General features: G+C 32.1%; 13 protein-coding genes across 13 annotated transcripts; 5 read left to right on the top strand and 8 right to left on the bottom strand.

Moving 5' to 3' along the window:
• Nucleotides 1-238: 238 nt before the first annotated feature.
• On the top strand, nucleotides 239-2,294 carry BX663DRAFT_447549 (heat shock protein 70 family). Its single transcript, XM_051523696.1, has 4 exons — nucleotides 239-376; nucleotides 437-517; nucleotides 581-663; nucleotides 749-2,294. Exons 1-4 carry the CDS (start codon nucleotides 305-307, stop codon nucleotides 2,148-2,150), a joined length of 1,638 nt encoding a protein of 545 aa, XP_051387342.1. The 5' UTR covers nucleotides 239-304; the 3' UTR covers nucleotides 2,151-2,294.
• An 87-nt stretch (nucleotides 2,295-2,381) lies between these two features.
• On the top strand, nucleotides 2,382-2,926 carry BX663DRAFT_557908 (uncharacterized protein; the record flags this gene model as incomplete). Its single annotated transcript, XM_051531790.1, has 3 exons — nucleotides 2,382-2,486; nucleotides 2,555-2,642; nucleotides 2,713-2,926. The coding sequence occupies 3 exons, from the start codon at nucleotides 2,382-2,384 to the stop codon at nucleotides 2,841-2,843; spliced, it is 324 nt and encodes a 107-aa protein (XP_051387341.1). The 3' UTR covers nucleotides 2,844-2,926.
• Nucleotides 2,927-6,413, bottom strand: BX663DRAFT_495627 (uncharacterized protein). Its single transcript, XM_051525667.1, has 8 exons — nucleotides 6,030-6,413; nucleotides 5,881-5,973; nucleotides 5,742-5,807; nucleotides 5,525-5,680; nucleotides 5,317-5,416; nucleotides 5,049-5,260; nucleotides 4,550-4,974; nucleotides 2,927-4,487 (listed from the first exon to the last, which is right to left on the bottom strand). Exons 1-8 carry the CDS (start codon nucleotides 6,232-6,234, stop codon nucleotides 3,021-3,023), a joined length of 2,724 nt encoding a protein of 907 aa, XP_051387340.1. The 5' UTR covers nucleotides 6,235-6,413; the 3' UTR covers nucleotides 2,927-3,020.
• Nucleotides 6,414-6,734: 321 nt separating this feature from the next.
• On the bottom strand, nucleotides 6,735-6,956 carry BX663DRAFT_415828 (uncharacterized protein; the record flags this gene model as incomplete). Its single annotated transcript, XM_051522349.1, has 1 exon — nucleotides 6,735-6,956. A coding segment is annotated over one exon (222 nt), but the record flags the coding sequence as incomplete, so codon positions are not given.
• A 450-nt stretch (nucleotides 6,957-7,406) lies between these two features.
• On the top strand, nucleotides 7,407-7,751 carry BX663DRAFT_414943 (uncharacterized protein; the record flags this gene model as incomplete). Its single annotated transcript, XM_051522333.1, has 1 exon — nucleotides 7,407-7,751. A coding segment is annotated over one exon (345 nt), but the record flags the coding sequence as incomplete, so codon positions are not given.
• Nucleotides 7,752-7,859: 108 nt separating this feature from the next.
• BX663DRAFT_495624 (uncharacterized protein) lies at nucleotides 7,860-8,884 on the top strand (the record flags this gene model as incomplete). The annotated part of the gene is given in 2 exon segments (XM_051525666.1): nucleotides 7,860-8,365; nucleotides 8,385-8,884. Coding segments are annotated over 2 exon segments (831 nt in total), but the record flags the coding sequence as incomplete, so codon positions are not given.
• Nucleotides 8,885-12,316: 3,432 nt separating this feature from the next.
• Nucleotides 12,317-16,155, top strand: BX663DRAFT_427129 (Retinoic acid induced 16-like protein-domain-containing protein; the record flags this gene model as incomplete). The annotated part of the gene is made up of 6 exons (XM_051522599.1): nucleotides 12,317-12,428; nucleotides 12,499-12,683; nucleotides 12,762-13,172; nucleotides 13,238-13,399; nucleotides 13,489-14,492; nucleotides 14,610-16,155. 6 exons carry the CDS (start codon nucleotides 12,317-12,319, stop codon nucleotides 16,153-16,155), a joined length of 3,420 nt encoding a protein of 1,139 aa, XP_051387336.1.
• An 86-nt stretch (nucleotides 16,156-16,241) lies between these two features.
• BX663DRAFT_482973 (Alpha/beta knot methyltransferase) lies at nucleotides 16,242-17,383 on the bottom strand (the record flags this gene model as incomplete). The annotated part of the gene is made up of 3 exons (XM_051524464.1): nucleotides 16,242-16,679; nucleotides 16,741-16,956; nucleotides 17,033-17,383. 3 exons carry the CDS (start codon nucleotides 17,381-17,383, stop codon nucleotides 16,242-16,244), a joined length of 1,005 nt encoding a protein of 334 aa, XP_051387335.1.
• Nucleotides 17,384-17,562: 179 nt separating this feature from the next.
• Nucleotides 17,563-19,223, bottom strand: BX663DRAFT_495614 (putative septin). Its single transcript, XM_051525665.1, has 6 exons — nucleotides 19,065-19,223; nucleotides 18,855-18,986; nucleotides 18,581-18,797; nucleotides 18,398-18,515; nucleotides 17,838-18,293; nucleotides 17,563-17,767 (listed from the first exon to the last, which is right to left on the bottom strand). Exons 1-6 carry the CDS (start codon nucleotides 19,165-19,167, stop codon nucleotides 17,645-17,647), a joined length of 1,149 nt encoding a protein of 382 aa, XP_051387334.1. The 5' UTR covers nucleotides 19,168-19,223; the 3' UTR covers nucleotides 17,563-17,644.
• Nucleotides 19,224-21,179: 1,956 nt separating this feature from the next.
• BX663DRAFT_529054 (P-loop containing nucleoside triphosphate hydrolase protein) lies at nucleotides 21,180-23,479 on the bottom strand (the record flags this gene model as incomplete). The annotated part of the gene is made up of 2 exons (XM_051530214.1): nucleotides 21,180-22,492; nucleotides 22,576-23,479. 2 exons carry the CDS (start codon nucleotides 23,477-23,479, stop codon nucleotides 21,180-21,182), a joined length of 2,217 nt encoding a protein of 738 aa, XP_051387333.1.
• Nucleotides 23,395-24,317, bottom strand: BX663DRAFT_135833 (uncharacterized protein). The gene is made up of 3 exons (XM_051521550.1): nucleotides 23,907-24,317; nucleotides 23,748-23,810; nucleotides 23,395-23,687 (listed from the first exon to the last, which is right to left on the bottom strand). The coding sequence occupies exons 1-3, from the start codon at nucleotides 24,016-24,018 to the stop codon at nucleotides 23,479-23,481; spliced, it is 384 nt and encodes a 127-aa protein (XP_051387332.1). The 5' UTR covers nucleotides 24,019-24,317; the 3' UTR covers nucleotides 23,395-23,478.
• A 1,553-nt stretch (nucleotides 24,318-25,870) lies between these two features.
• Nucleotides 25,871-26,639, bottom strand: BX663DRAFT_529053 (uncharacterized protein; the record flags this gene model as incomplete). The annotated part of the gene is made up of 5 exons (XM_051530213.1): nucleotides 25,871-26,022; nucleotides 26,078-26,323; nucleotides 26,369-26,374; nucleotides 26,494-26,538; nucleotides 26,624-26,639. 5 exons carry the CDS (start codon nucleotides 26,637-26,639, stop codon nucleotides 25,871-25,873), a joined length of 465 nt encoding a protein of 154 aa, XP_051387331.1.
• A 564-nt stretch (nucleotides 26,640-27,203) lies between these two features.
• BX663DRAFT_495605 (uncharacterized protein) lies at nucleotides 27,204-27,500 on the bottom strand. The gene has a single exon (XM_051525664.1). It carries the CDS (start codon nucleotides 27,378-27,380, stop codon nucleotides 27,219-27,221), a length of 162 nt encoding a protein of 53 aa, XP_051387330.1. The 5' UTR covers nucleotides 27,381-27,500; the 3' UTR covers nucleotides 27,204-27,218.
• Nucleotides 27,501-27,643: the final 143 nt, after the last annotated feature.

Below are 27,643 nucleotides of genomic sequence, written 5' to 3'. Positions count from 1 at the left end.
CTTTATAAATAGATAATTTACAGTTTACATAGACTTCCAGAAAAGTAAACAAAAAAAAGCAACAAAATAATCTTTATATAATCCTTTTTAATAAGTAAGAGATGTTCTGTCAAGCTTAACCCTGATAAAAAATAAAGATTATTAAAGTTACTGTAACTAAGTCAGTAATTTTTTTTTTTTTTAAAAAAAAATACAAAGTTCAGTGACTGTCAATACTTTTTCGTTTATCTTCCAGTCAGTATAATCAAAAGTTTTTTTTTTCTTCCTTCTTTTTTTGTGTATTGCCCTTCTCCTTCACATTACAATGAGCGAATCCAACACAGTTATTGGTATTAATTTTGGTACTGCATATACTTCTATTGCTTATTTGAACAAGGTAATTATCAAATATTTTCGAAATTTTCTGCAATGTATATATATTCATGATGACTTATAGGATGGTCGCGCTGATTGTCTTGCTAATGAAGAAGGTGATAGACAAATTGCCTCCGTTCTTGCTTTCCATGGAGATGAAGAGGTAGAATTTAATAGTAGAATCAACACAGATATAGGAGTTATTTATTTATTTATGTTTAATTAGGTCATTGGTTCTCAAGCCAAATCCGACATTCCTCGTCATCCTAACCAAACCATCGCCAACTTCCGTGCTAATATTGGAAAGAGGTAAATATAAATACATATATAAATATATATGTATATAGAATAATAATAATAATAATAATAATATTGATCAATAATGCGTTAATAGTTTTACTGAAGCAGAGAACTTGACTGGCTCTGCTGCTCCCATTGTAGACAAGGCTGGTGTTCCTGCCTATGAGATTGAATTACCTTCTGGCAAGACTGTTTTTACTGCTAAGGAAGTTTCTGCTAAATACTTGCGTCATATTCGTGAATCTGCTGAAGCTTTCTTGGGTACTGCCGTTAATGGTGCTGTCATGGCTGTACCCTCTTATTTTACTGAGAAACAACGTGAGGAATTGGTTTCCGCTGCCGAAGATGCTGGCATCAAAGTGATCCAATTGATTCATGAATCTGCTGCTGCTGCCTTGGCCTATGGTGTTGGTCAAGAGAGTACTAACAAAGATCCTCAAGATAAAACCATTGTTATTTGTGATTTGGGTGGTCATTCATTTGATGTTACTGTTTTAGCTGTTCGTTCTGGTATGTTTACTATTTTGGCCACTGCTCATGATACTAAAGTTGGCGGCGCCTCCTTTGATGATAACTTAATTAAGCACTTCACAGCTGAATTCCAAAAGAAGGCTAAGATTGACATTAATAATAACCAAAAGGCCCTTTCTAAACTTCGTAACGCTGTTGAGGTCACTAAGAAGATGTTATCCTCTGCCAACTCTGCCCCCTGTTTTGTTGAATCATTAGCTGACGGTGTTGATTTCCATAGCACAATTAACCGTATGCGTTTCGAAATTTTATCTAAGAATGTCTTTGCTCAACTTCAAACTGTTATTCATCAAGTTCTTGAAAAGAGTCAATTGGATGCTTCTGAAATTGATGAAGTTCTCTTAGCTGGTGGTTCTGCCCGTATTCCTAGATTTGCTCTCAAGATTCGTGAAGTCTTTACTAATGAAAATACCAAGGTTTTGAATGAACTTGAATCTGATGAAGTTGTTGCTCGTGGTTGTGCTATTCAAGGTTCTTTAGTTTCTGGTTTTGAAAAAGAAGATATCGATGCTGCTATCCATCCTGTTGTTACTTTAGCACCCAACACAACCAAGGCTATTGGTGTTTTGAATGCCAAGGGCGAATTTATTACTGTCATTCCTCGTGGAACCGCTTTACCTACACGTCGTGTCTTTGAATTTGGCAATGCTGAAGATAATCAATCTGCAGCTTATTTGGCACTTTATGAAGGTGAACATGTTATTGAAAAGGTAGAAGTGAAGCCTGAACCTGTTGAAGTTGAAGATGATGAAGAACCCTATGAAGAGGAACCTGAAATTGTTACCAAGGTTTATACTAAGCCTGCTGCTCAATTAGTCGAAGCTTCTCTTCCTCTTGAAAAGGCCGCTAAAGCTAAGGGTAGTAAAATTGAAGTCCAGATCACCGTAGATGCTCAGGCTAATGTGACTTTAATCATGCGTGAAAAGAATGGATCTAAGGTTGTTAAGGTTGAAGCCAAGAAATAAATTATTCATGGTTTTTTTTTTTTGAAAACCCTTTCTTCTTTTTTTTTATTCTTTCTTTCTTTCTTTCTTTCTTTCTCTTCTTATAATCATTCCTATCAGCTCTCCTATACATGTATACAAATTCACTTACCAATAAAAACCGATTTTTTTATAGATTTCAATAATGTGGCTTGTATATATAAAAGCTTGATTTTTAATTTCCTTTTTTTTTTTTTTTCATTTACTTCAATAATGTTATTTTGCCCTAATTGCGCAAATTTACTTTTAATCGAGAACGACGGAGGACAAGCATTTTTTTGTCAATCATGTCCGTATGTTTATAGCATTCAATCGAGAGTATGTACATTAATAGATTTTATTTATAGATGCTAATATTTCACCCTTTTTATGTGTATACACATTAGCATACTTCTCGTAAAGAATTAAAAAGAAAAGAAGTGGATGATGTATTAGGTGGTGCTGATGCATGGAAGAATGTTGATACTACAGAAGGTAAAATTAATAATGTTTAATCCTTCTATTTCATTTTTTTTTTTTTTTACTAACAGTAGTTTACTTTTAGTTACTTGCCCTAAATGTGAACACGATAAAGCTTACTTTATGATGATTCAAATTCGTTCAGCTGATGAACCTTCATCTATTTTCTATAAATGTTGCAATGATGATTGTGCCCACCAATGGCGTGAAGGATAATTAGACATCAAGGTTATTATTATTATTAGATTTATTTTTTCAGATACCTCCTTATTGTATATTATTATTTTATTAAACTGATGTCTTTTATTACAATTTTTTTTTATTTTTTAACTTGTATACGGTATAAATAAATTAAATTAAATCAAATTAAAAAAAAACAAGTTCGTAGAAGTTTTAGTCTGATATCGCAGCATCCTTTGCCTTTTGTTGATAAGCATCCCTCATCATTTTTAATTGGATTTCGCAATTCTCTACATGACGCTGGGTTTCTACTAATGTATCTTCTCGTTCCTGAATTAATTGTCTCAATCTTTCCTTTTCATCCATCTGTTCAGCTAATTGCCCTTTCAATGTTGCTACTTCATTTCTAGCCTTTAAATTAGCAGCTTTCAACTGAGCCATCTTTAATTCCTCTTGTTGTTCATTTGGCTGTTGCTCTTGTTGTTGCTGTAGAGCATCACTTAATTGTCGGGTTAAGTCTGCCATTTTGACAGCGTTATCACGTACTTGTGTTTCTGCCTTCTTCACTCTCTGATAAGCTATCTCCAATTCTTCCAGAGCTCGTTGTTGAGCATTTTGAGCTTCCTCTGCTCTCATCTGACACTCATGAGCTCTCTCTTCTGTCGTTCGTCTTGCCATTCGATCATGCTCTGATCTTTTCTTTAACTGTTGTACTAGTTTCTTCTGAACTTCGTTTTCCTTTAGGACTGCTACTAATTTCTTTTCTAATTCATCACAACGATCCATCTCTAATGTCTCATCACGTCTATGCGATTTGAGAGCCAAATACTTTGTCTTGAAATAAGCGGCCTCTTGAAGAGCAGCAGTTCTCATTCGATCTGCTTGTCCACATCCCTTTGACTCTTGAGCAATTTGGGTACGCACACGACGTAACTCAGTTTTGACAGATACCAACTGTTCAAAGAGCTTAAGTTTATCGGCTGGTAAATCATCTACCTCCATCAACAATGTTTCATCGGCTTCAGCAGATGCAAAAAGTGTTGAGTTTTGTTTGCGTGCGAGGGCAACTTCAGTACGCCACCAATTTTCTTTAGATTTCAAGGCTACAATAAGAGCATCTCGAGACTCGATTTCTTGAATAAGTTTTTGTCGTTCATTGCCGTCGTTGTCATTGTCGTTGTCGTTGTCATTATCATTATTATTGGATGGTTTAAATGCAATCTTTTGACATGCTGTAGGGGTATTACGACTAGATGAAATAAGGGCTGAATTCGGTTGTGGTGATACAGGTGATGTAGTATCATCGTGATAACGAGAGGGTCGAGGCTTGTTACGAATATCTTCATAGTCCATGGTATTCATAACATTATTGTTTAATAAACCAACTCCATCACGTGGAGGACGAGGAGGAGGAGGAAGTGTTGTTGTATTATTTGGTGATGAGCGTTGTTGATTAGGTACGATTTGTTGAGCCATAGCCCATCTTTCGTCTTTCATAGCAGCAGCTGCTGCTAACATATTTGTTTGCATTAATGACGGATCGTGTTCATGATGCTGTCGACGCATATCTGCAGTAATATCTGATTCGTTTTGTTGATAAGGTAAAGGAGATGTAGCACGAGGACGACGAAGAGCTGCTTCTGGTACTGCTGAAATATGTCTAGGAGGCCTTGCAGATAGCTAATATGTATATTCAATATGAATGAGTTCACTTATATATGTATATATACCATGAAAACTACCTGACTTGAATTTTGGTTTTCTATATTTGGAAAATAAGATCTATGACGAGGAGAAGTTAGACTAATAGGACTACTACTATTTGTAGGAGAAGATTGAACCATCAAATCGTTTTCGTTAGTAGTAATGTTAGTGGTGGTATTGGCAGGCGACCGAGATTGCTGTATTCGAGTCCCATATTGTTGTTGTGAAGAATGTCTACGATCTTCAATTGGGCTATTATGAGGGGAATCAACATGTGGAATATTTTCTATTGGGTATTTAATTTTTGTACTATCTAAAATATAAACAAAAGAAGCATCTTCCATTTTAGATGTACCGTTATCACCACCTATAACAAATAGGCGATCTTTTACAGTTGTCATTGTTAATCCATGACGAGGAGAAGGAGCTGGTCCCATATTTTGAAATCTAAACCAACGTCTACCTATTGATATGATACAAAGAAGTTTAAATATGAATGTAGCATTTTTGCTGGGTTTTTTAACAAGTCAATCTTACTTTTCACTCTAAAGGCAAATAAATCATTCAATTCTATATTATTTTCTCCTTTACCACCTATAATATAAATCACGTCTTCAGCCATAGCAGAAGCTGCTGATTCACAAGCAATAGGAGTTAAACCATCTGCTTCAATTTTTGTCCATAGTCCAGTATATAAATCAAAGGACCAAAGATCATTAAATAGTCTACGTCCATTTGTGCCTCCAAAACTAAATTTGAATTGATTAATTTTTGTTATAATTTAATTTAAATATGTGTAACATACATGTAAAGCTTGTTTTCGTAAATTTGAGAAATATGACCTGACCTAGGTTCAGGACATTCATTGTTATAACCAACAAATTCCCACCTTGGAGCAGAATTAACTATAATTGAAAATTTCACTGAGTAAAAAGCCTTTATATATAACAACTTGAAGGAAAAAAGAAACAAACAAACAAACAAACAAACAAACAAAAAATAAGGATACTTACGAGTACTAGTATTACAAATAATTAAATCATTAAAATAATTTCCTTCATGCTGTCCTCCCCAGATATAAATAATGCCCTCATGAATGACTGCTGTATGTCCTGATCTTTCAGCAGGTTGAACACCTTCCATCTGAATGCGTGCCCAATGTTTCGAATCTATGTACAGTTAAAAGCTTCTCAATAATCCCTTCTTTCATTATATAAAATGTAACTTTACGTAAATTCAAAATATAAAAACCGCCATCATACTTTTCATCAGGAGCAACTGGTTTACCACCATAAACTAATATGTGTATTTATATATTAAATAACACGTTTTTTTTTAACTTCAAGTAGATAGATAAAATACAACTTACGCATAATATGTCCATTTCTAAAAATCATGGCAGATGATATTCTTGGACTTGGTATATCACCAGAAGCATGAATACTTGTTGCCGAAAGATTATCTAACATGTATTCCATAAGAATAAAATTATGTTTTGTTTTATGAGTCCCAACTTACTGGCATCAATATAAAAAAGCTCCTTTTTAGTAGAGGTACGATGAATACCACCAAAAATAATAATACCCTCGGACGAAGCAGCAACAGCAGCATGTCCTGCCCTTGGAAATATACTATTACTACCGCTTAATTTCTTCTGTGACCATGGATAAAGTGTCTTATCGTTATTACTGCTTTTATTAGAAAGTTTAGAAAATAATGACATACAAAAATGATGATGTTGATGATGTTGATGCTGCTGATGATAAATTTGTTTCTTTAGAATCTAGTTTAATTGTTGAATTTTTGGAATCCAATGTGGATTTATTTTTATTCTATAACAAAAAAAAAGGAATGTAGTATTATATTCGAATAAATGTATTTGTTTTAAAAAAAAAAGCGTATTGGAAGAAAGCAATTTAGGGCTGTCTATTAAAAAATAAGAATTTCTAGGTTGTACCTGAACTTATAAATAGTCACAAACAATTACATAAAAAGTTCGACTTTTACACTTTAAATATGTAGATGATGTTAGTTTTTTTTTTTTTGGACGAATCAAAATTAATCTTTAGACAATTTGCTTACCTTTTTTAGAAATCAAACAAAAGAAAATTAGTATTCAGACGAATAATAGAGATTTATGCTTAGGCTTTTTACTTAATACTAACATCCAATAATGTAGTATGTTGACTGATAATTATCAAATAATAATTTAGACGACTTTTTTTAACAGTCATCTGGGGTAATTGTTTTACAAGCAGTTACAATCCTTGGTGTTAATTGATCTGTCTCTATCAAAAGATGACATTTTGTGTGAAACTTGACCTTTGACCAACATTCTTCGATAGGGTTTAAGAAAGGTGTATAGGGCAGCATAAATAATGCTTTGTAACCGGGGGGTTTTTTTTTTATACAATCTGTAACATATTCAGAATGAAGAATCCTGCATTTGTCCATAACAATGAAGACTCCATGTTTTCCTTGCTTATCTAAAATACCCATATTTTGTTCGATAAATTTTAATACATGGTAGGCGAGAGAATGATTATGGAAAATTGAAGTCTAGAATACGAGATAAAATAGTACTTTTATATGTGCTCTACCACTTTCAAACCATTTTACATATTTAGCAACCTTATAATTCGATTATTGCTTCCAAAATGATGGGTGGTATATCTTCAGGTATTGTTTCGTGCTCAGTGCTGTTCTTTTAGATGTTGTCCTCGCCAATTTATCACATTTTATAATTACATATCATGATGAAGTCACACATGATTGTGGAAATTTATAAACTTTCAACGAAAATGTTGTTATTCACTTCTTTACTCTTTTTTATGTTTTGCCTTTTTCTTCCTAAATGATCTTTATTTTTTATATTGGCCTTAAATGAATCACTTAAAAGTAATAACTTTAAAAACATCTGTTTCCGGTATACAGTGGAGACGCGAACTTATACCAAGGCTAAAAAATCTTGTATCAATCGTTAACATACTTGCTACCCATACTTTTGCATTGACAAAATTTATATTCATCAATGAGTTGGAAAGAAGTGAGTTTTTTGATCTAGAAAAACACGCCGAAAAGGATTTTTACGTTGAAGTGTTCTTGGAGCTCACCAAACAAAATCGTAAACCTTCTAAATCAACGAAAACTAAAGACTATAGAGATTTAATACGAAAGTATAAAAACGAGTATTGTATCTTAACCAAGTATGATCCCATCGAGTTGAAATACGCGCAACAAATAGCAGCATATGAGTGCGCGAAGATCGACACAGCGTACAAAAATTCAGTCATATTACAATTTGGAAATCGTTTCCGGATGTTCATTAACCACCTTACATAACAAAAGGCCAAGATAACCAAGAGGAAACGAGAATTAAAGAAAGCCAAGAAAAGCGAGAATGATATCAAGCAAATCATTTCTGACGAAATCACAAAGCCGTTAACCCAATTGAAGCTTTTCCTTGCCTCCGGTAATACACAGAATATGCCAGCAAACCATTTGGACGACAAGGGCATCAAACTTATTAAAGAATTATTTGGTACTTACGAATCGCGTTGCGAATTTATGAAAGCAAGTATATATTATGACTGTAAGGAACAGTCTTTGAAGCACCTTAAAGCATATTACAATATGGCAAAGTACTGTGAAGAATTAAGCTGCAAATCATTCATGTGTTTCCCGCTCCGTCGAACGTATGTGCCATGCTATATGACGATTGATACGTTGATCGTGAATAATCATATTCTGCATAATACAAATAGATCTAATTTAGACAAGGGCTTCATTTGGAGCCAAATAGTCAGCCTCTCATCGAAGGGTATGAAGGATCAAGGTGCTTCGAAATCTTTAAAGTTTCGCGGAATGATTCAGTCTGATGGGGGTAGGCGTGTCGATGTTGAAGCAAAATAAAGAGAGTACAAAGGGTGGTACGCGTGGTACCAGACTAGAAGAAGACGACAACTTTCGATACATACACCAGTTATCCAAAACTGAACTCGAGGAAACTACCGGAAGATGTGTCCTTATTGATACTGGACGGAGAGATATGCTCTATTGCATGCAGGAGAATAGTGAATCTGGAAAAGACAAACACACCTATAGATACACCAGCAACCAGTGTGCGGTTGAGACGAAAAAAAGAAAATTTAGGAAACTATGCGACATAAAAAAAACCTACGTCAGTGAAGGAGCATGAAAACTATCTATCAAGATTTCCAGCATCAGCAATCAAAGTAGACAAGTTCCCTGACTATCTCAAAGCACATTCTATAGTTAAAGATCCACTTCGAGAGCACTACTCAAACGAAAACATACCCCACAAAAATGCTGATCTGCTTCCCTTTCGCAAGTTGAAATTATCATCTATCATAAATAAACAACAATCCGATCATCGCTTAGCACAGACTTTGAAGTAACAATTTGGAGATGATGCTATTCTCGTTCTAGGGGACTAAAATGCCGGAAATACCAAGTACCAAGAGCCAATTCGTGGGAGAGGCGTAAGAAGGATGCTCAAGAAGCATGTTTTCTCTGTTTTACTTATAGATGAACATAAAACGTCTTCACTGTGCCCTACTTGTAAGATCGGTAAACTGGAGACTTTCAAAAAAGTTCGAAACCCACGACCTTTTCGTCGCTCGAAATATCACAGGATGAAATGCCATGGACTTTTACGGTAAGTTTCATTTCTTTCTTTTTTTTAAAAAAAAAAAAAAAAAAAATACGTATTAATGAGGTCTTTACAGATGCCTCAATCAACAATGTTTGGAGTTCCTCCGCATCTGGAACCGAGATCTTGCTGAGATCTTGAACTTTCGTGATATTTTGAAGGCTCACTGAGAAGGACTTGGCTACCCAAATCGGTTCAAGAGACAGTCTTTGAAACGCCCCTTACCCAACAATCAACAAGCCTCTTCCAGAAAACTTTTCCGCCATATGCCACCCAATGAAGGCCACGAATCTGCCTGAGGGACGGATATTGATATGGTAAACCATGATACAGGTGAGTTCTTTTTTGATTCGTTCAGAAAAAACTGACATCGTCTGAATTTACTGTAAAAACTATAAACTGGAGTAGGAAATGAAATTAGTTCAACAGGAGACAACATGTAAAAAAAAAAAAAAAAAAAAAAAAAAAAAAAAAAAAAAAAAAAAAAAAAAAAAAAAAAATAGCTTTTTTTTAGTGCAAGAAAGAATAGCTAATAAAAAATATATGCAGTATTGAATATAATTAGGGGGGAAACATCAAATTGTGAATAGACAATGTTAATATGTAGTCTGCAGTTAAACACTGATAATAAATATATCATAATACATGTTTATAATAATACCGTTATTTTTTAATCATTATATACTTTCCAATAATTAGATATAATAATCGTATTATTGCACTTGTGGAAGGCCTTCATACAATATATTATTAGTAATTTTTATAATGAATTCTGGGAGCATTACTTACTATTTCAATATTTTGCTTGGGCAAAAGTTAAAGTAGTTTTATTATAAACACTATACACACGCATCCAAAAGATAATGCTAGAGTTTTATTAAACATATACAATCCAAGGGCAGTCGAAGAAGACGACTATAAACACTGAGTAAATCTATCATGTTGTACCTAACAATATGAGATACATTTTATCTTGATCTATATAACATTATGATAGCTTTATTATCCTCTTACATTTCACAATGAAACGATAAGCTGGTAAAATAGAGTAATGTATTAACTGAGCTTAGTTATGTAAAGATAAACGTCTTTTTTATTTGAACAAAACAAGTTAGCTATTCCAGCAAGCTCAATTGCCAAAGCATAAAGTAGATCTGTGTATTTGAGATATATTTAAACTAATAAATATTAGTGTCTATCCACCTTTTTTTTTTGTATGGTTTAATCTAAAAAGATGCTTTAATAAATAAGCTTAAAATGCAATGATTTAACTAATGTATGTCCTTGTCAACAATTATAATCATTTACAGTTAGGTGTATACATGTCGTGTATTTTTATATACACATACATATTTATACAAATCTGGTCAAAACGAATCTTTTTATCGTTATTGCTGTTTAAGTGAATAACCGTCTTCTACGTGACTGGTTTTATTAGATTTCACCACATCTTTTCTTTTTTTTAAACTCAATTTAAGCTTCAGAAGCATAACTAATCATAAAATATGCTGCTATCATATTTTTTTTTTTTCATTTGTGTTTGTTATTTCTGAAATGGACGCATCTGAACGACAGAAGTATACCCCCTCACACCTCCCGAGGGCGTATAGGCAACTGAAGAGACACTCCAGGCTGATCAGGCCCAGCCATTTCACGGCCGTGGAATAGCCGGTTGATGATCATAAAGAAAAAAAAAAAAGAAAAAAAAAAGGGAATTTTACAATTTTTTGACCCCCTTTTTATACCTTTTTTTTCCCTTTTTTTAAGGAGTAAATTCATTCAAGGAGTAAATATTTTTATCCAATCAATTTGAACATATTATGTATACATTCTTTTATTTATGAACATGAGTATCATATGCTTGAGAAAAAAAAAACTTTTTAGTCATTAATAAACAGCCAATTGGAAGGGCTAACATATTTCTGTTTATTTTTCACTAATACGACTAAATACATTCATATATTATATGTAAATAAATAAATATTTTGCACATTCATCATATTTATACACGTATAAAGCACTGTAGTAGTAATTAGATGTAAGATCATTAGTATATTTTTAAACTTATTAAATTAATATAAAGACATATATGATAACTATTTTAACAGCTGTTCTTTATTCTAATATATTAACTTTTTTTATTTAGAAGAATGTATTTTCTAGGAAGTAAAATAATTTAACTCTTTTTATATATTTATAAAACTACTTTTCTCTCTCTCTTTTCTTTACTAAAATGTGATGTAGGTTTACGTTATTTAGTTAAATTTGATATATATCTGAAACAAGGCCTAGGTTTTGGTTTAATTTATTTAAAGTCAAAATATAAAAACTGTAATTTAATCTTTAACTATCTATAGCTACATTTCAAAGTAACAAAATACCTGTATTAGAAGCCCTATTGATTACCTCTTAACTTAATTCATACTATCTTATCATTCATTCTGAATACATTATTTTGCTGATAATACCCAATTTTCTAGTATAGCAAATCTCTAGAACTTGTACTAGGTATCCATAAGCTTAATTGCATAAAATAGATCAAACATTTAATTGACTATTCCATAAATAACTAGACTACTTTGCTTTAAACCTTGATCTTTATTATGCCTTTTCTTTCTTTTTCTTACCTTTTGCCTTACAGAAGTTTCTCAGTTAATTATTTTTTTTCCTGATATAATTTAGTCAAAACAAACTATTTAAGATTGTTAAAATTTTAATCAAGTAAATACTATACATTTGATAAACTAAACTTAACTGAATAAATATAATATTCAGTTTGATTAGAAGCTTTATAAATAAAAGGTAAAGCCTTTTAATGAATTGTTGGATAATTTATTGTTTAATTAAAAGATGAGACTTTATTCAATTATTTATTAAAGCAAATGCTTTTAATTCTTTGAAGTTTGCAATTATGTTTTTCCTTCATAGAAACAGATATAAAAACATCAGGCAAAAAATTCTATTGGATATTACACTAAGGTACCGAAAACCATTATTTTCAAAATATTAATAGTTTTTTTTTTTAAAATATTTATTTTTAATTAGTGTTCCTTTTTTTTTTTTTTTTTTTTTTTTTTTTTTTTTTTTTTTTTTTTTTTTTTTTACAAGTGCCTATATAAACTAAATATAAATCATGTCAATGTTCCTTTCCAAATTACTTTCTGGAAGGAATGTGGCTAAAACAAAACTCGAACTATTAAGTGAAGCTTGGACCAACATTCAAAAGTATTATGAAACTGCAGATGGTATATTATTATCCTATACTATTTGTTTAACCAATTCTGTTTTAACATCTCTTAAATGTTTTTTTTATAGATCCTTTAAAAGATGCAGTTGATCTTACACCCATTCCTAATAGTTTACAAAACATAATAAAGCTAATTCAAGCAGAGGAAGTTGAATTTCAAAGAGCAAGTGGAAGTCTAGAAACAGGTCCCTGTTTAGAGTATTTGCTTCAGAAACGTGTGTTAGAAGAGCTTGTTGAATTTGCCAAAGTCGATGTAAGTATTCATTTCCTTTTTTTTTTCTTTTTTAAAAAAAAAAAGACTAAAGTAAATATGTTTAAATATATTTATTAGACGCCTTTTGGAATGCGTATTCATTGCCTTCGATTTTTTTGTAGTTTAGTAACCAACGTTCATGCTCAGTTATTACCAGAAAGGGCAGTGCATGTTCCACTTCAGAAACTAATTACATCATCACATCGCTTAATTAGTCGTCATTATGAGGAATTAGCAACAGAAATGGAATCCTGTTCTGAAGAAAGACTTGCAGCTATTTCCGAATTATCATTAGAACTTGTAAAATTAATGCATGGTATATTTTCTCACTTTAAAGGGGCTAATGCGGCTTTAATGGATTTGTTTTTTGAAAGAGGTTGGTGTCGTTCTAGGGGTGAACATGTTTGGAGATGCTCAAAAGATGGAAAAACACTTCATAAACGTCGAGAGAGTTTTGAAGAGAAAATTGCTTGGAGCATGTTTTTAATGGTAAAATAGTGTTTACTAAAAAGAAAAAAAAAGTTTAACTATTTTCTTATTTTTTGTTTACATAGCCTCGATTTGACATGTTCCAATATCTTATTGATTTTATGAATATGCCTGGCGAAACAGGCGAAATAGCAAGAGAAGCAATATTATTTGCGTTGAGATTATTAGATAATGACCCTGAATATGTATGTTATATTGTTGAATATTCTAATTTATGCGAAGTTATTGTAAGTTTGTACATGTATAGTATTTTTTTTCTTGGTAGTATAAATACATAATACTGATTCATACTAATTCATTACTTTCTATAAATCAGGCTGAGCGATTAGCACTTTTCTTTGCACACTTGCCCAAAAATACAGGTGCATTTACTATATCTAGCAATAATCGAATTAATTCAGTAAGACCTTCTAGGAGACATATCAGATTCTCAATACCAGCAGTAATCACAAATAACAGCCTTATTATTACCGTTAACGCTCAAAGCAGTTTTAAAAAGAAACGCAGAAAACGAAGCCCCTTCGATATCAATTTTGCTCGTACACTTGAATCTATACAAGATAGAGAGCGCATTGTCGATGATTTTTATAGTTTTTGGGAATATTTAAATGATGTTGCTCGAGTTGCAGATAAGAGATTAATGACAGCACTTATGGCACAATTAACTACAAGTTTCTGGCATCCTGTTATATGTACAGCTTTAAGTTCGCCTTCGGCTAAAACAGCCACGGCAGCTGTTGCTTACACAACTGAAATGATTCGTTCGCTTACAGATCAAAGACTACTTTATGTCTTCTTAGTTGTTCTGCTTGGGGAAGATAGTGGTATAGGTAAAGATATTGAACCAGAAGTGAAAACAAATGCGCCTATTATGGACTTTATTGATGACGATCGTGATGATGAGACTGTATCAAGTCAAACTACAAGCGATGATGATATGAAAGGATCAAATAATAATTTTGATGCTACTGAAGGATTAACACTACGTTTACTTTTAATTAATCGCATTGATTCTGAAAATTATGATTTGGCATTAGCTTCCTTACGTCTATTTGATACCATTTTGGAAACATATAATCAATTTGCTGTTTATAATTTGGTATTAAGGAATTATTTGGATATTTCGCCAGAGGGAGAGTATATTGATGATGAGACTTGTGATACAACTGATACTTCCTCACTTGGATCAAAAGTTGCTGATGATAAAGTAAGTGCTGTTACTATAGAAGGCCCAAAAACAGACGAATCTACTACAGGAGATAAGGACTCTTCATCTAAAAAAGACATTAAAACAAAAAAAGTTCGTTGGCTTGTTGAAAGGTATTAAGAGCAAAATTTATTGATATTTACGTGTATGCTTTAACTTTATATATAACTTTTTTTTTTTTTTTTTTTTTTTTTTTTTTTTTTTTTTTTTTTTTTTTTTTACTTTTAAAGGGTACTATCCCTATTACCATTAGAAGATGAATTAGAAAGAATGAAATCACCTCCACTTTCTTCAGTAATTTCTTCTGATTCATTTGCATCAACTGTTTGTGGACAAAATGATACCAATATAAATCCTTATACCGTTGTTCCAGGCAATAGCTATGATGATTATTTCCATGAAGCGCAAGAAAGATTTCATTATGCATTATTAGCAAAAAACTTTTGGCAAACGCCATATCCTCCTATCAAAACACGCAGTGACTTTGAACGCGAAGCAGAGGATCGTCATGGCCGTCCTGCACGCCCTACAAACGATGATACTTCTGTAGATGCTACAACTGGTTTAAATACTCATCATACTGCTACAGATCAAGCGAGCGTCACCAGTATTGTCACAAATAATACATTGAAAAAACCTGAAGCCTATGAAGGATTATTTCTAAGTCGTATCTTTAATCAATTTCAAAAGATGTTAGAATTACCTTTAGAGCAAAATTTGTTAATTACAAGTATCTTACAAAAGATTTCAGGCGTCGTTGATAAGCGTACAGATGGAGTGATATGTGACTGGCGTGCTGTACGTATTGGGGTTGACGGTACACTTTATGGTGGTGTATGGGCCTTACCTACAACAAAGGGTGTGCGACGAAGCCTATATGCACTTTTAGAAAAAATCACATTTGAAGCATTAAAACGAGCTCAATTAGTTCCCAATTTTGAGACTCGCATTTCGATAGCAAAGAAGCGTGGAATTATACCAGGTGGAGGTGGCATACCACAGCCACAAATTTATGCTTCACATACAACAGACCATCGGTTACAGACAAGGCGCGATAGTAGTAGTAGTAGTGGAAACATAATTATCTCACCTCGTACTAGTGATCACACTCTTAGAAGCCATCCCAGTTTATCAAAACTCGTGTTTAATAAAGGTTCAAGTTCATCCTTAAATTCTTCATCAACACGAACTGCATCATCTTCACCTGCGAAAACGAAATCAACAGGATTGTTGCCTTTACGAATTTCAAAAGATATGGGTATTGGTGGAGGTATGCAATCACCCAATGGATCAAGTTCACCATCAGCTACATTCTTTCAGAATTCACAACGTCCAAATGCAACGCCTGTCACTATGACAAATCCCTTTGCAAAGCTCTCTAATTTCGTGAATGCCTACATTGTTTTGCAAGAATTTTGTAAAGAATTGGCGGCTGTCATTTTAGTTCGTCATGCTACAAATTATAATGAGATTGGGTTTGTTAAATATCAAGAGCAACGAGAAATGATGATGGTTGATCCTATTCAAGGTGCGCCCAATACCTCAACGATGCAGGGATATCAGCAGGATTGGTTATTAGACGAAGGTATTATGGATGATGATGAGGATATGAATTCTAAACAAAGAAACTTCGATAAATGGAAAAATAGAATCTCTGTTGTATCTACTATAGCTGACTGGCGTAGTGTTCGTAGTTTAGATACTATTGATGAGGCTATTACTGCACGAGTACCATCAGGAACAAAAGATTCATCTGAAATTATGAAACACCAATAAGTTTAATGCCATTTTATTCAATTTTTACTGTATATTAATTTAAATAAAACCAAAAAAAAAAAGAAAAAAAAAACGTTGGTTTATATTTATTTTAAAAGAGCAGACGAAATAATGATGCCGGCTGCTACACCAACATTTAAGCTATCTACAGAACCATTCAACTTTTCCTCGGCAATTGCAGATGGAATACTGATAAATCTATTGCATTCATTTCTAATATTTGTACGAAGCCCAGTGCCTTCATTACCAAGTACTAATATCACTGGTTTATCGTAAGTCTCACGAAATTGCAGAGGATTAAAGGAGGGTTGAGCATCTCCTACAGCACCTATAATTTCCCAGCCATTAGTATGACTTTCTTTTAAAAACTTGGCCAAATTAGTTGCTGAATAAATATCCATCATTTCAACAGCTCCAGAGCTGACTTTTGAGACAGTTGGACTTAAGGGGGCACTATTTTTACTACAAATTAATACACCATCAACACCAAAAAAATAAGCCGTTCTTAAGATAGAGCCTAAATTCTAATATATAAAAACGTTCTAGATAACTGTCTTCCCTATTAATTTTCACTTATTATCTTACTTGAGGATCTTGCACTTCATCTAAAGCAATCCAAAAAGGCATACGACCATTAGATGGCGTATTAAACTGAATATTTGAAATGCTTTCACTGTTTAATTTATTTTTTTGATTTCCTCTTTTATTTATTCTTGGTAGAGCCTCATAGAAAGTACCATTTATATTTGTTAATGCATCTATTTCTATTGATTTTATAGGTGAAGCTCTTAGAACAACTCCCTATATTTTTTTAAAAAAAAAAATTGTAAGAATTCAAGCATTTATATACACATATAATATGCATGTCTTATTTTACTTGATGTGGTCTATTATCTGTCAAACTATTTAATCTTCCTTTGTCAACAGAAACAATTTTTAGTTCAGAAGTTTTTGCCAATTGAAGAATTTCAAGAATTAATGAATCGTCCTTCTTTTGCTTTGTCTTTTTATTGTCTGATGCTTGAATGAAGATCGTATTTAATTTTGATCGCTTCTTGGCTCGTAATGCAGAAAGTACACTAGAGATACCATACACATGTTCCCAAATTTTTAATTGTTCGAATTTAAATTTATGTTCATTCTTGGGTATATACGGTTTGTATTTAGTGGCACTAGTAGAAAAAAGACGTGTCAATGAACGCACTGCACTTTGATGAATGACTGACATGCTTCGAGATAAAATAAATGGAGGAAGAAATTCTCCCTTTCCCCTCCTTTCCCCCCCCCACTTTCTTTTAAATAAAAATAAATTTTAGACAGGCCGCCGCTATAAAACAATCGTTGTTGTAATTTGAATAAAAAGTATTACATAATAAAAGGCACGTATTTTCCTGTAAACAGAAATACAAAATTGGTATAGCAAAATTTTATTGAAATGTGTTAATAAATTAAATGGGAAAGGAAAAAAAAATGATTATAGCTATATTATTTATCTTCTTATCGTACTACGACCATGTAATTGATACATATGCTCGAGTTCAGCTTCCAATGCTTTAATTTGAGCATGCTGCTCTTCAAGGTCCTTGTTTAAACGATCCCGTTCAGCAACCAACTATAATAAATAAATAGAATCTTTGGTATAAATTATATATTAAATAGTTTGAATAGAGTCTCATTCATACCTGTGCTTCCCATTGACGGAAGCGATTCTCTTCTTCTTTAACTTGCTTGGTAAAATTCAGACGAAGATTGTCTTCATCTTCTTTAAACTTGGGATTTTCATATCTCTTTACTTTAGGTTCACCAAACTTACGAGTGCTCATTTGTGTTTGACGATAGTTTTCATAATGAAGTTCTTCTGTTGTTGAAATCAAGTCGTGCATGTGCGACCGAATTAATAATTTTCTTAACTTCTTAAAGTCACAATGCTCTTCATTTTCTACTTCAGCTACTCCCCACGAGTATTCTCTACCTTTAACAACTCGTCCATCATGTGTACTTACATCTTGAGTTGATCCAATAATAGCAAATGGCATGGATGTCATAATACTTTTATTAACTTGAGTAGTTTCTTCATCTTCACTTTCAATAGGACAAGAATATATTTGGATATGGTTAGCTGCAATAGAATCTAAAATCTTTTTTTTCGAGAGAGAGAGAGAGAGAAAGGGAAAGAAGAAAATATACGAGGTTATAGAATTAGATCAATTGTATATAAATAAAAAAAGGAAAATAGACTTACATTTCTCTTAAATTGAGCCAAATCTTTAGGTGTAAGTGTATCTGCTTTGGCAACAACGGGTATTAAATTAACTCTTGTACCAAGGTGCTTCATCACCTCAATATCCAAAGGCTTAAGACTAATGAATATCAAATTTCAGTGTTATTTTATCGATTACATTTGCCAAAAAAAAAAAATTCTTACGTATGACCAGAAGGCCTAATAAAATAGAGGCAAGCATGTACTCTAAGATCGATCCTATTTTGTCTAATAGGTTGTTGTTCTTGAGCCATAAAGCTTTCATGTTGATCATCAATAAATTCGTATACAGGCATCCAACTATTATAATTATTGACATAATCACCGAAACCAGGTGTATCGATAATTGTTAATTTGACCTTGAAGTTCTTTTCCTCGAGTTCTAAATAATAAATCAATTTATAAAATATTCATGTGGAGATTTCTCTATTTTATTTACCTGCTTTAGTAATTTCGATTTCTACAGTCTTTTCAATTTGTTTTTTGTGTCGTTTATTCAATGCTTTCTCGGCTTTAATACCTGTGGTGAATAAAGTGTTTACAAAGGTGGTTTTACCAACTCCAGATTCACCTATGAAATACATATATTATTTTTTAATATCGTTAACAACTTTTTAGCCTCCTCCTATCCCCTGAGCTTATAACTTACCACAAACCATCAAGGTGAAATTTGCACCACGTTTTGAAACAATTTTATGACGTTGATTAGGAAGATGAGCAATACCTACACCACTAATAGCTGAAGGAGACATTTCTCTCTTTTTTTTTTTAGAAATATATATATATGTGTATATGAAAAAGAAGAAAGGGTAGTAAAAAGATAGAAATAACAACATTTAATCAATAAATTATTACAATTTTATCTCAGTTTCAATACAGTGTAACAAGCATATTTAAAATAATAGTTTATTGAAGATCCCATTGGGCACAAAAAGATGCTTGATTTATTATAGCAAAAATCCCCGGGTCGGTTCAAGGGATTAAGTGGGAAGCTGAAAAAAAAAATAAAATAAAATAAAGAGCATATTTAGAATCAAGGAAAAAGTATACTAATTACACTGTCAATGAGGGAGGGGGAGGAAAGAGAGGAAAGCCAATGAACAAATCTCTGTTCTAATTAGGAAAGTACAGTGGAGGCAAATCTTTATCATAAACAAATAATTGAGTCTATAAATGATAATACAAGTGACTGGTCAACTTATAAATCAAGAAGTATCGTGTTAAAAAAAAAAGACTATAGTTCGTGTATAGGAATCCTATATAAATAGAAGGATAAGGGAAGTTTAATTGTCTCAAATACTTGATACCTCGAAATATATCTGAAGATAGTATATAAAGAGTTGCTTCACCAGCAGTTGATTTATAGTGCTTCGGATAATAAGTCAAATAACTACTGGGAAAGAACCAAAGCAATAATGGCTACGTATAATATTATGTTCAATAAAGAATAAAATTGATAATTAAAGAAAGATATATTAGAATAACAGTTTATATAAACTTGTTTGAAGAGCATTCATTATATTGGTATAAAATGTTGTTGGCAATTAAACTTGACAGTTCAAGTTTTTTTTTTCTTTTTAACAAGTCAAGGAATGTTTGTCATGCTAGCAGTATTTCCTAATTGGAACAGTTGAAAAGTCATACTATTTATAATATTGCAAAAGTAAGTAAAGGTGATGAGTTGAGGAATAGAATAAAAAATATACTCGTAGGAATATACAAACATATGCGCACAGATAACAGCTTAACTGTATGTTGTATAATTTTAGTGAATGGCGTATTGAAAATACTATATATCTTGCTAATACGCACTTTTTTTTTCTAAAGCATGTTAACAAGATACTAAAGAATTTTAGATGATAAAAGTATAAAAGATATTTTTATCTATAAGAATAACAAAGTACTTTTTATTTTATTTAATCCACTATGAAAGAAATTAAGGATTGTTTTATAAAGATGCTTCGTTAATATCAAAGAACATGAGTAAGTACAGAGTATATTGATGGTAATTAAATAATACAACCAAAATCAGAATTGTACTAAATCTTCTTCGATAGTGCACACATAGCATAAACAGTAAGACGACGTTCAAGCATGATTTACAACGGTCTATTCTATACCTCAAGTAGAATGAAGATGCCAGTTTACGATTAAAGAGATTCCTAAACTTCTCTTTTGCCTTTTCAGGCTTCACTTATAACTCTGCTCAAACAATCAAAGGTCATGCTCACTACTTGCGTCTTGTCTATGAGGATAAGGAAAATGCTGGTGGATTATACTTTCCCTCTTCATTTGAACCTGTCAATATAAGTAGCAAAAAAAAATACATTCTGTGATGTAGGTTGCTGTCACTATTCATTTATTACGATTATTATTTTGTTCGTAGTTGTTTTAATTTTATTATTTGTCCTTTATTCTACGTTACACACATTTACTTGTAAAAAAAAAAAAATTAAATGTATTAAAACTCAGAATATTTATAGAGCAGAAAAATAATTATCTCTTAATCTCTATATTGGCCCATGATGGATATAAATTTACACACTTGATTCCATTATAAATATAATATTTGAAGGAAATAAAGATAACTATTAATGTAATCTACAAGTAGAAGACAAGAAAAAAAAAAGTATAAAGATGAAACTCTATAAAATGTAACATAACTCAAAAAGGAAATAAATATTTATATATGTATCTTTCATAATATTAAACTAGAAATAAATAATATAATAATGAACTATTACACGTATTTTATTATTATTATTCAATATCCTTTCATTTCTGATATAACTATCCTTTCTCTATCTTTACTCATTTCACCATATCCTATAACACGCATTGAAAAAGATCCACTACCACCCGTTAAACTTCGTAAAGCATTAGAATAGCCAAGCATTGAACTTAATGGAACGTGAGCCTTGATCACTTGCTTTGGCTTATATCCGTCCACATCTGAGTTTGTCAAAAGGATATCTTTAGGAGCATATACTTGCATGTCTTCAGTTGACTTATCTTGTTCACTCTCTTTATCTTCTATAGATGATTCTAATCCAATCACATGACCTCTGCGTGTACCACTTAAATTACTAACAATACTACCAATATGATTTTCATTCACCTCTGTATAGACCTCCATCATAGGTTCGAGAAGACATGGGCTTGCATTTTTAATAGCTTCGAATATACCATTGGATACACATGCTGATATTGCACCGAGTGTTGTTTCTTGACCAAATGTCTTTAAATCATAAGCTTTGACTTTTATTTTTGTCAAGGGGAAGCCTAAGATTGCACCACGCGAAAGCCCAGCTAATAAGCCATTGTGAACAGCTTCAGTTACTTCTTCAGGTTGTAAATGTGTCTTACTACTAGTCAATGTATCACTCCCTGTTTCTAACGAACCGCCATCCTCTGCTAAAGTAACGTCTGCTTTTAAATAATTACCAGAATTAGATATCCAACCATCTTCTAATATCATCTTTTCGTTATCTGTATCCAAGGCTTCATGTATCGGAGACACCTCTATACGGCATGCAGCACGTGCTCTCTTGCCTAATAATTCTCTATCATATTCTGCTTTGACGTCTGTCTCATTCTGGCAAGTCTCCCTATAACTAATTCTCATTTTCCCCATCTCGACTTTCACCTTAAAGTCGTTTATTAATCTATCTTTCACGATTTCTAAATGTAATTCACCCATTCCACTCACAAGCATTTGCCCACTCTCTTCATCAGTCCAGAATTGGATCGAAGGATCTTCACGTACCAAGTTAGTAAGTGCATTCTGTAGAGCTGTTTCTTCTGAAATAGAAGCTGGTTCTACAGCAGCGAAAAATGCTGGGTTGGGTATCTCGATATTTCCTAATTGGAGTCCATTCTTGATAGCGTTTGTATTATTTGATTGAACGAGTGTATCTCCTGTACGTGTATCCTTTAAACCAACAATAACACCAATGTTACCAGCACTGATACTAGGTATTTCTTCTACATCTTTTGCATACATTTGTAATAATTTATTGACTCTTTCTTTTCCCTTTGTTGTTGTATTAAATAAGGACATTCGAGTATTCAATTTACCTAATATGAGTATATATTAAAAAAAAAAAAAGAATAAATATGTGTAATATGTATATTAGTCAAAAAAAAAAAATTCTTAATACCAGAGTATACTTTTACAAAAACTAAAGGGCCTTTTTTAGAATCATGAATGACTTTAAATGCCAAGGCACATAGATGATTATCATTCAAAGGCACAAGCGCGGTTTTCCCATTATTATATGTGACTAGAGCGGAAGGTCTATCTAAAGGACTTGGAAGATAGTCTATGATAGCATTCAACAAAGGTTGAACACCTAGATTTTTAAAAGAGGCGCCACATAAGACAGGTACGGCTTTATTAGAGATTGTAACTCTTCTGATAGCCGATTTGATTGCATCCGCCTTTACACGCATATGATCGCCCTCTGCTTCATCCAAAAAGACTTCTACAATTGTATCATCCATCTCTGCTAAAGCTTCAATCAAGGCCGTTCGTCCTTTCACAGCTTCTTCTACCCACTTTTTATCTATCTCCAAATCTACTTTATCTAAAGGGGATCGTGTGAAGACAGAACCATCCTGATGAGCAGGATCCCATTGAATGAGTTCCATAGATACTAAATCAATCATACTGCATAACCCCTTTTGGTGATCATGAGAGTCATTTTCATTTATCACGGGCAATTGAATAACAAGGGGTCGTGTACGCAACTTTTTCCACATCTCACGTACTGTCCTTCCAAAGGCAGCACCTACTCTATCCATTTTATTGATGAAAGCAATACGAGGAATATCATGACGATTTGCTTGTTTCCATACTGTTTCTGTTTGTGCTTCAACACCCGCCACACCATCTAAAATCGTTACTGCACCATCCAAGACACGAACTGCTCTTTCAACTTCCATTGTAAAATCAACATGACCCGGTGTATCAATCAAGTTGATACGATGACCTTGCCAACCAAATGTAATAGCTGCACTATTAATCGTAATTCCTCTTTCTCTTTCTGCAGCTAGATAATCCATTACTGTATCTCCATCATCAATATCTTGGATATGAAATTAAGTTTAATTGTGGATAAAAAAAAAAATTGTATACATATGTATATATATGTATGTATGTGTGTGTGTGTGTGTGTGTGTATGTCTGTGTGTCTGTGTGTACAAGTATTACCTCCGATACGTTTTGTTACGCCTGCATAGTAAAGCATACGCTCTGTTGTAGTCGTTTTACCTATTTTATTTTATAAGGGGGGGAAGGTTATAAAAATAAACAAATAAATAAATAATTTACCTGCATCAATGTGAGCAATGATACCAATATTTCGTGTTTTTGGTATAGTGAAATCTTTAGCATCTATCAATCAATTGATTAGATTATTCAATTTGTTTTTTGTTCCTTTTTAGTTTTTTTATTATTATTATTATTATTTGAAAGAGAAAAAGATGTTACTAGTTGTGTAAGTTTTGAATTGTAAATGACGTTGAGTAGATTTAATTGTTGCAACATGATTAGCTGTGTGAAATGTTGACTTTTTGAATGAAGTAGTAATGTATCTAAGCATTGTTTCATAAAAATACAATCAAGGAAAAAAAATAATGATAATAATAATAACAATAACAATAATAATAACAATAACAATAAAAATAAAAATAAAAATAATAAAAATAATAAAAAAAAATATAACCGGGGGTTATTTCCCCTCTACACTATTATTTTAGCTGTTATTGCTGATACAGTGAGAACGGTAAACTTTGTCACTTTGAGAAAAATAAATGTCACTTTCCAAAAAATTAATGGCACTAAGCCGAAAATGATTGTCCCTTTATGTCTAAAAGCTTTGTCCTTTTGAAATAAAAAAAAAAAAAAAAAAAAAAAAAAATGTCACAATACGTTAAATCAAATTGATCTAAAAATGATATGTATTTTTTTTTTTTTTTTTTTTTTTTTTTTTTTTTTTTTGATTTCACTAAAAGTTGCTTTTGATTTAAAGGCAAAATGTTCACATTCTAAAGCAGATTTTGAAAAAAGGAAAGATGTGCTGAGGATTCATTCATATCTATTTTTGATATTAATAGACACCTATCCATCACATTATCATAACATACTTTCTAACGTGTTCTTGCTCACCTACCTTAGACTAATCACCTTGAGCAGCACATGGCAAGATTAATAATAGAAGGAAACGGTAACGGTGACGGTTATGATTGTAGTCGTATTTATAACTAAGTTAATAGAAATAAACTATCATTTATTACATAATAAAGAGGTTATAACATTCAGTCTTAATAGCAGTCATCGAGCATTAAAAATAATGATATATAGTGTATTACATAATTACAAGAATTCAATAGGTTTATGACTATTATATTCAATCACATAATTATTTATATATGTATCTATAATGCTGATTATTATTATGTAATAACATCTTAGAGGATGCTAATAATAATAATAGTTGCATTAAAATAATTGGTATTATTGTTATAGCTGGAATATTCACTGTGAATTAATATGAACGCGTTGCTTATCCCAGAAATAATGATTGGGTATATTTTTAGTAACAGCGACAGCTAAAGGAGAAAAAAGATAAAGTATATATTACTGCATGCAGGATTATTAGGAGACAATATTTAGACTGACAATTTTTATACATAATGCAAATCATACTCCTATTAATATCACTTACCTCGCAAGTAAAAAACATATAAATAGCCCTTGTCATTTTTCCGTATAATTATTTTCTTATGTACAATGTTTGTATTATTTTTTTTTCTTTTAATAAACTATACACAGACTTATCTTTTCTTTTTTCTCTTTCCTTATCCTTTGAACTCAAAACAACTTAAATCAAGGAACATTGGATCCTATGATCGTCCTAGGGCTCTTTCTTACTCGTCACGAACTATATCAAATTCCAGAGCATCATAGGTCAGATGCAGCCTTAATGTTGTTATCTTCTACTGCAAAAGAGATTCTGTCAAGAGAAGACCATAAAAGGTTTAAGAAATCAAGCACTTTCCACCAATTAAATCAAGCTAAAAGGATATTTGCGCGAATAATTGAAGAAAACGATAATCGAGTAGACAGCATCAAAGAATTGTGCAGAAAAAGGAATACTTGCGATTCAACAAATACAAAAAGATTTGGAAAAGGATAATACAAGGGAAGAGAATAGTGTTCCAACAAAGACATATACTACTGAAGATGCTCTATTTATTGAAAGTTTGAGCAAGCCGGGAAAAAAATAAAAACTGGAAACTTATAATTAACAGAGGCAAAGCAGAAGGTTTGTTTCAATCATATAAATCATCTGACAGTCTAAAATCCTCTTACCATCATATCCAAAGACGAAAGAAACAACAAGAATAATTTTTTTTACTCATGTTTTTATTATCGAAATAAAAGTTTTTATTTTAACTTTCTCTATTTGTTACAGCTTCACATGTCAAGCTTATAGTTTCAGTTTCTAAATTGTGGTGAAAGATAAGTATTTTGTTTGGATTAGATATAAACTGGCACAATGATGTAAGTGAAGGTCTAGGCGTATTAGTCGCATTTATGTTGACTGAATCAGGAAAAAAAAAACAAAAAACACTTCTGCGCCCAAAAGCTGGACTTACATTGCACTAAAAATAAATCGTCAACAACACTGAACTCGTTATTATCCATCAGACTAGAGGGGCCATTGATAGAGATAATTAAAACTGTAGGCAAAAGCCTAAATTTTCCATAAACCATCGTATAGTACTCAATAGTGTTCAACATTGTAACGTCGTTAACTTCCTCGTGAACAGCAACAAGTACTGGAATAAATCTGTCATCATTCGTTTCTCGCAAAGCATACAAAGTATATACACCTTTGGTAGCTGTCCATTCAGTTTAGGTTGCAACATAGCTATTGGCAGGAATACTTGCATCTATAGACAATCTATGTGTTAGATATATACCGCATCTTTATACAAGTAATAAAATACACTACCAAATAGAGAGTGAACAACCCGATTTATGATTTTTGGATCACTTAGTAACAATTTACTCAAGAGATCTTCACCAGGCTTCCACTTCAAAGGCAGGATGAGATCTTCACTAGGATTCCGCTAAAATTGAATGAGCTTCTTAATTAGTCTACTTTTTTATACAATCGAAAACCTAATTTGCTTATTTACAATTTTGAGTGGACATTCTACAATGGGAAAAAGAGGATGAAATGACTAAAAAGTTTATATGTCACTGTCACTGTTTCCTTCTATTATTAATCTTGCCATGTGCTGCTCAAGGTGATTAGTCTAAGGTAGGTGAGCAAGAACACGTTAGAAAGTATGTTATGATAATGTGATGGATAGGTGTCTATTAATATCAAAAATAGATATGAATGAATCCTCAGCACATCTTTCCTTTTTTCAAAATCTGCTTTAGAATGTGAACATTTTGCCTTTAAATCAAAAGCAACTTTTAGTGAAATCAAAAAAAAAAAAAAAAAAAAAAAAAAAAAAAAAAAAAATACATATCATTTTTAGATCAATTTGATTTAACGTATTGTGACATTTTTTTTTTTTTTTTTTTTTTTTTATTTCAAAAGGACAAAGCTTTTAGACATAAAGGGACAATCATTTTCGGCTTAGTGCCATTAATTTTTTGGAAAGTGACATTTAATTTTTTGTTACGGACATTTAATTTTCTCAAAGTGACAAAATTTACCGTTCTTACTGTACTGTTGTTGTTGTTGTTGTTGTTATTTTATTTTTATTAAATTCTTTTGTGTTATACAGTTTCAGATGTGTAGAATGTTCTTTGAGGAACCCTTTTATGATCATGCTTGTTGTCAATATACATGTTTCTTGAGCCATATAACATCAGATGATGATACATGCATATACGTATGCATGCATGTATAGCATGATTAGGATGTAGGTAAGTTGCCATGTGTGTATAGAAGTACTAAACAAGCTTGAGCATTAAAATGAACACAACAGACTTTATGTACACATATAATATTTTTTTTGTTTTCCATATAAGACATATACAAATAGGTGTGTACGTATGTATTTATGGTCATCATGGTAATACGCTTTTATGCATGTTATATATTTGCATATTATAATATAAATTTTTTTTTATTATACTAAATATAGTTATAATCTGATGACAGATTGATATCTCTTCTTTATCCTTATGAACGTAAAATA

The sequence above is a fragment of the Cokeromyces recurvatus genome (assembly GCF_025118155.1).
Source record: "Cokeromyces recurvatus strain NRRL 2243 chromosome Unknown BX663scaffold_2, whole genome shotgun sequence".
NCBI classification, from domain to species: Eukaryota; Fungi; Mucoromycota; class Mucoromycetes; order Mucorales; family Mucoraceae; genus Cokeromyces; species Cokeromyces recurvatus.
This window is presented reverse-complemented; position numbering and strand designations above follow the sequence as displayed.

Bases quoted from the DNA above. Each gene is read 5' to 3' on its own strand.
- BX663DRAFT_447549 (XM_051523696.1), top strand. From the start codon at position 305: ATGAGCGAATCCAACACAGTTATTGGTATTAATTTTGGTACTGCATAT. The intron at 377-436 runs GTAATTATCAAA...GATGACTTATAG, and splicing joins CTATTGCTTATTTGAACAAG to GATGGTCGCGCTGATTGTCT. The intron at 518-580 runs GTAGAATTTAAT...ATGTTTAATTAG, and splicing joins CTTTCCATGGAGATGAAGAG to GTCATTGGTTCTCAAGCCAA.
- BX663DRAFT_495627 (XM_051525667.1), bottom strand. From the start codon at position 6,234: ATGTCATTATTTTCTAAACTTTCTAATAAAAGCAGTAATAACGATAAG. The intron at 5,261-5,316 runs GTATGTTACACA...ATTCAAATTTAG, and splicing joins TACGAAAACAAGCTTTACAT to TTTTGGAGGCACAAATGGAC. The intron at 4,975-5,048 runs GTAAGATTGACT...TCATATCAATAG, and splicing joins ATTTGCCTTTAGAGTGAAAA to GTAGACGTTGGTTTAGATTT.
- BX663DRAFT_495614 (XM_051525665.1), bottom strand. From the start codon at position 19,167: ATGTCTCCTTCAGCTATTAGTGGTGTAGGTATTGCTCATCTTCCTAAT. The intron at 18,798-18,854 runs GTAAATAAAATA...TTTATTATTTAG, and splicing joins AATCGAAATTACTAAAGCAG to AACTCGAGGAAAAGAACTTC. The intron at 18,516-18,580 runs GTAAGAATTTTT...GATATTCATTAG, and splicing joins ATTAGGCCTTCTGGTCATAC to TCTTAAGCCTTTGGATATTG.
- BX663DRAFT_135833 (XM_051521550.1), bottom strand. From the start codon at position 24,018: ATGCTTAGATACATTACTACTTCATTCAAAAAGTCAACATTTCACACA. The intron at 23,811-23,906 runs GTAACATCTTTT...ATTGATTGATAG, and splicing joins ATTCAAAACTTACACAACTA to ATGCTAAAGATTTCACTATA. The intron at 23,688-23,747 runs GTAAATTATTTA...AAAATAAAATAG, and splicing joins CATTGCTCACATTGATGCAG to GTAAAACGACTACAACAGAG.
- BX663DRAFT_495605 (XM_051525664.1), bottom strand. From the start codon at position 27,380: ATGGCAACTTACCTACATCCTAATCATGCTATACATGCATGCATACGT.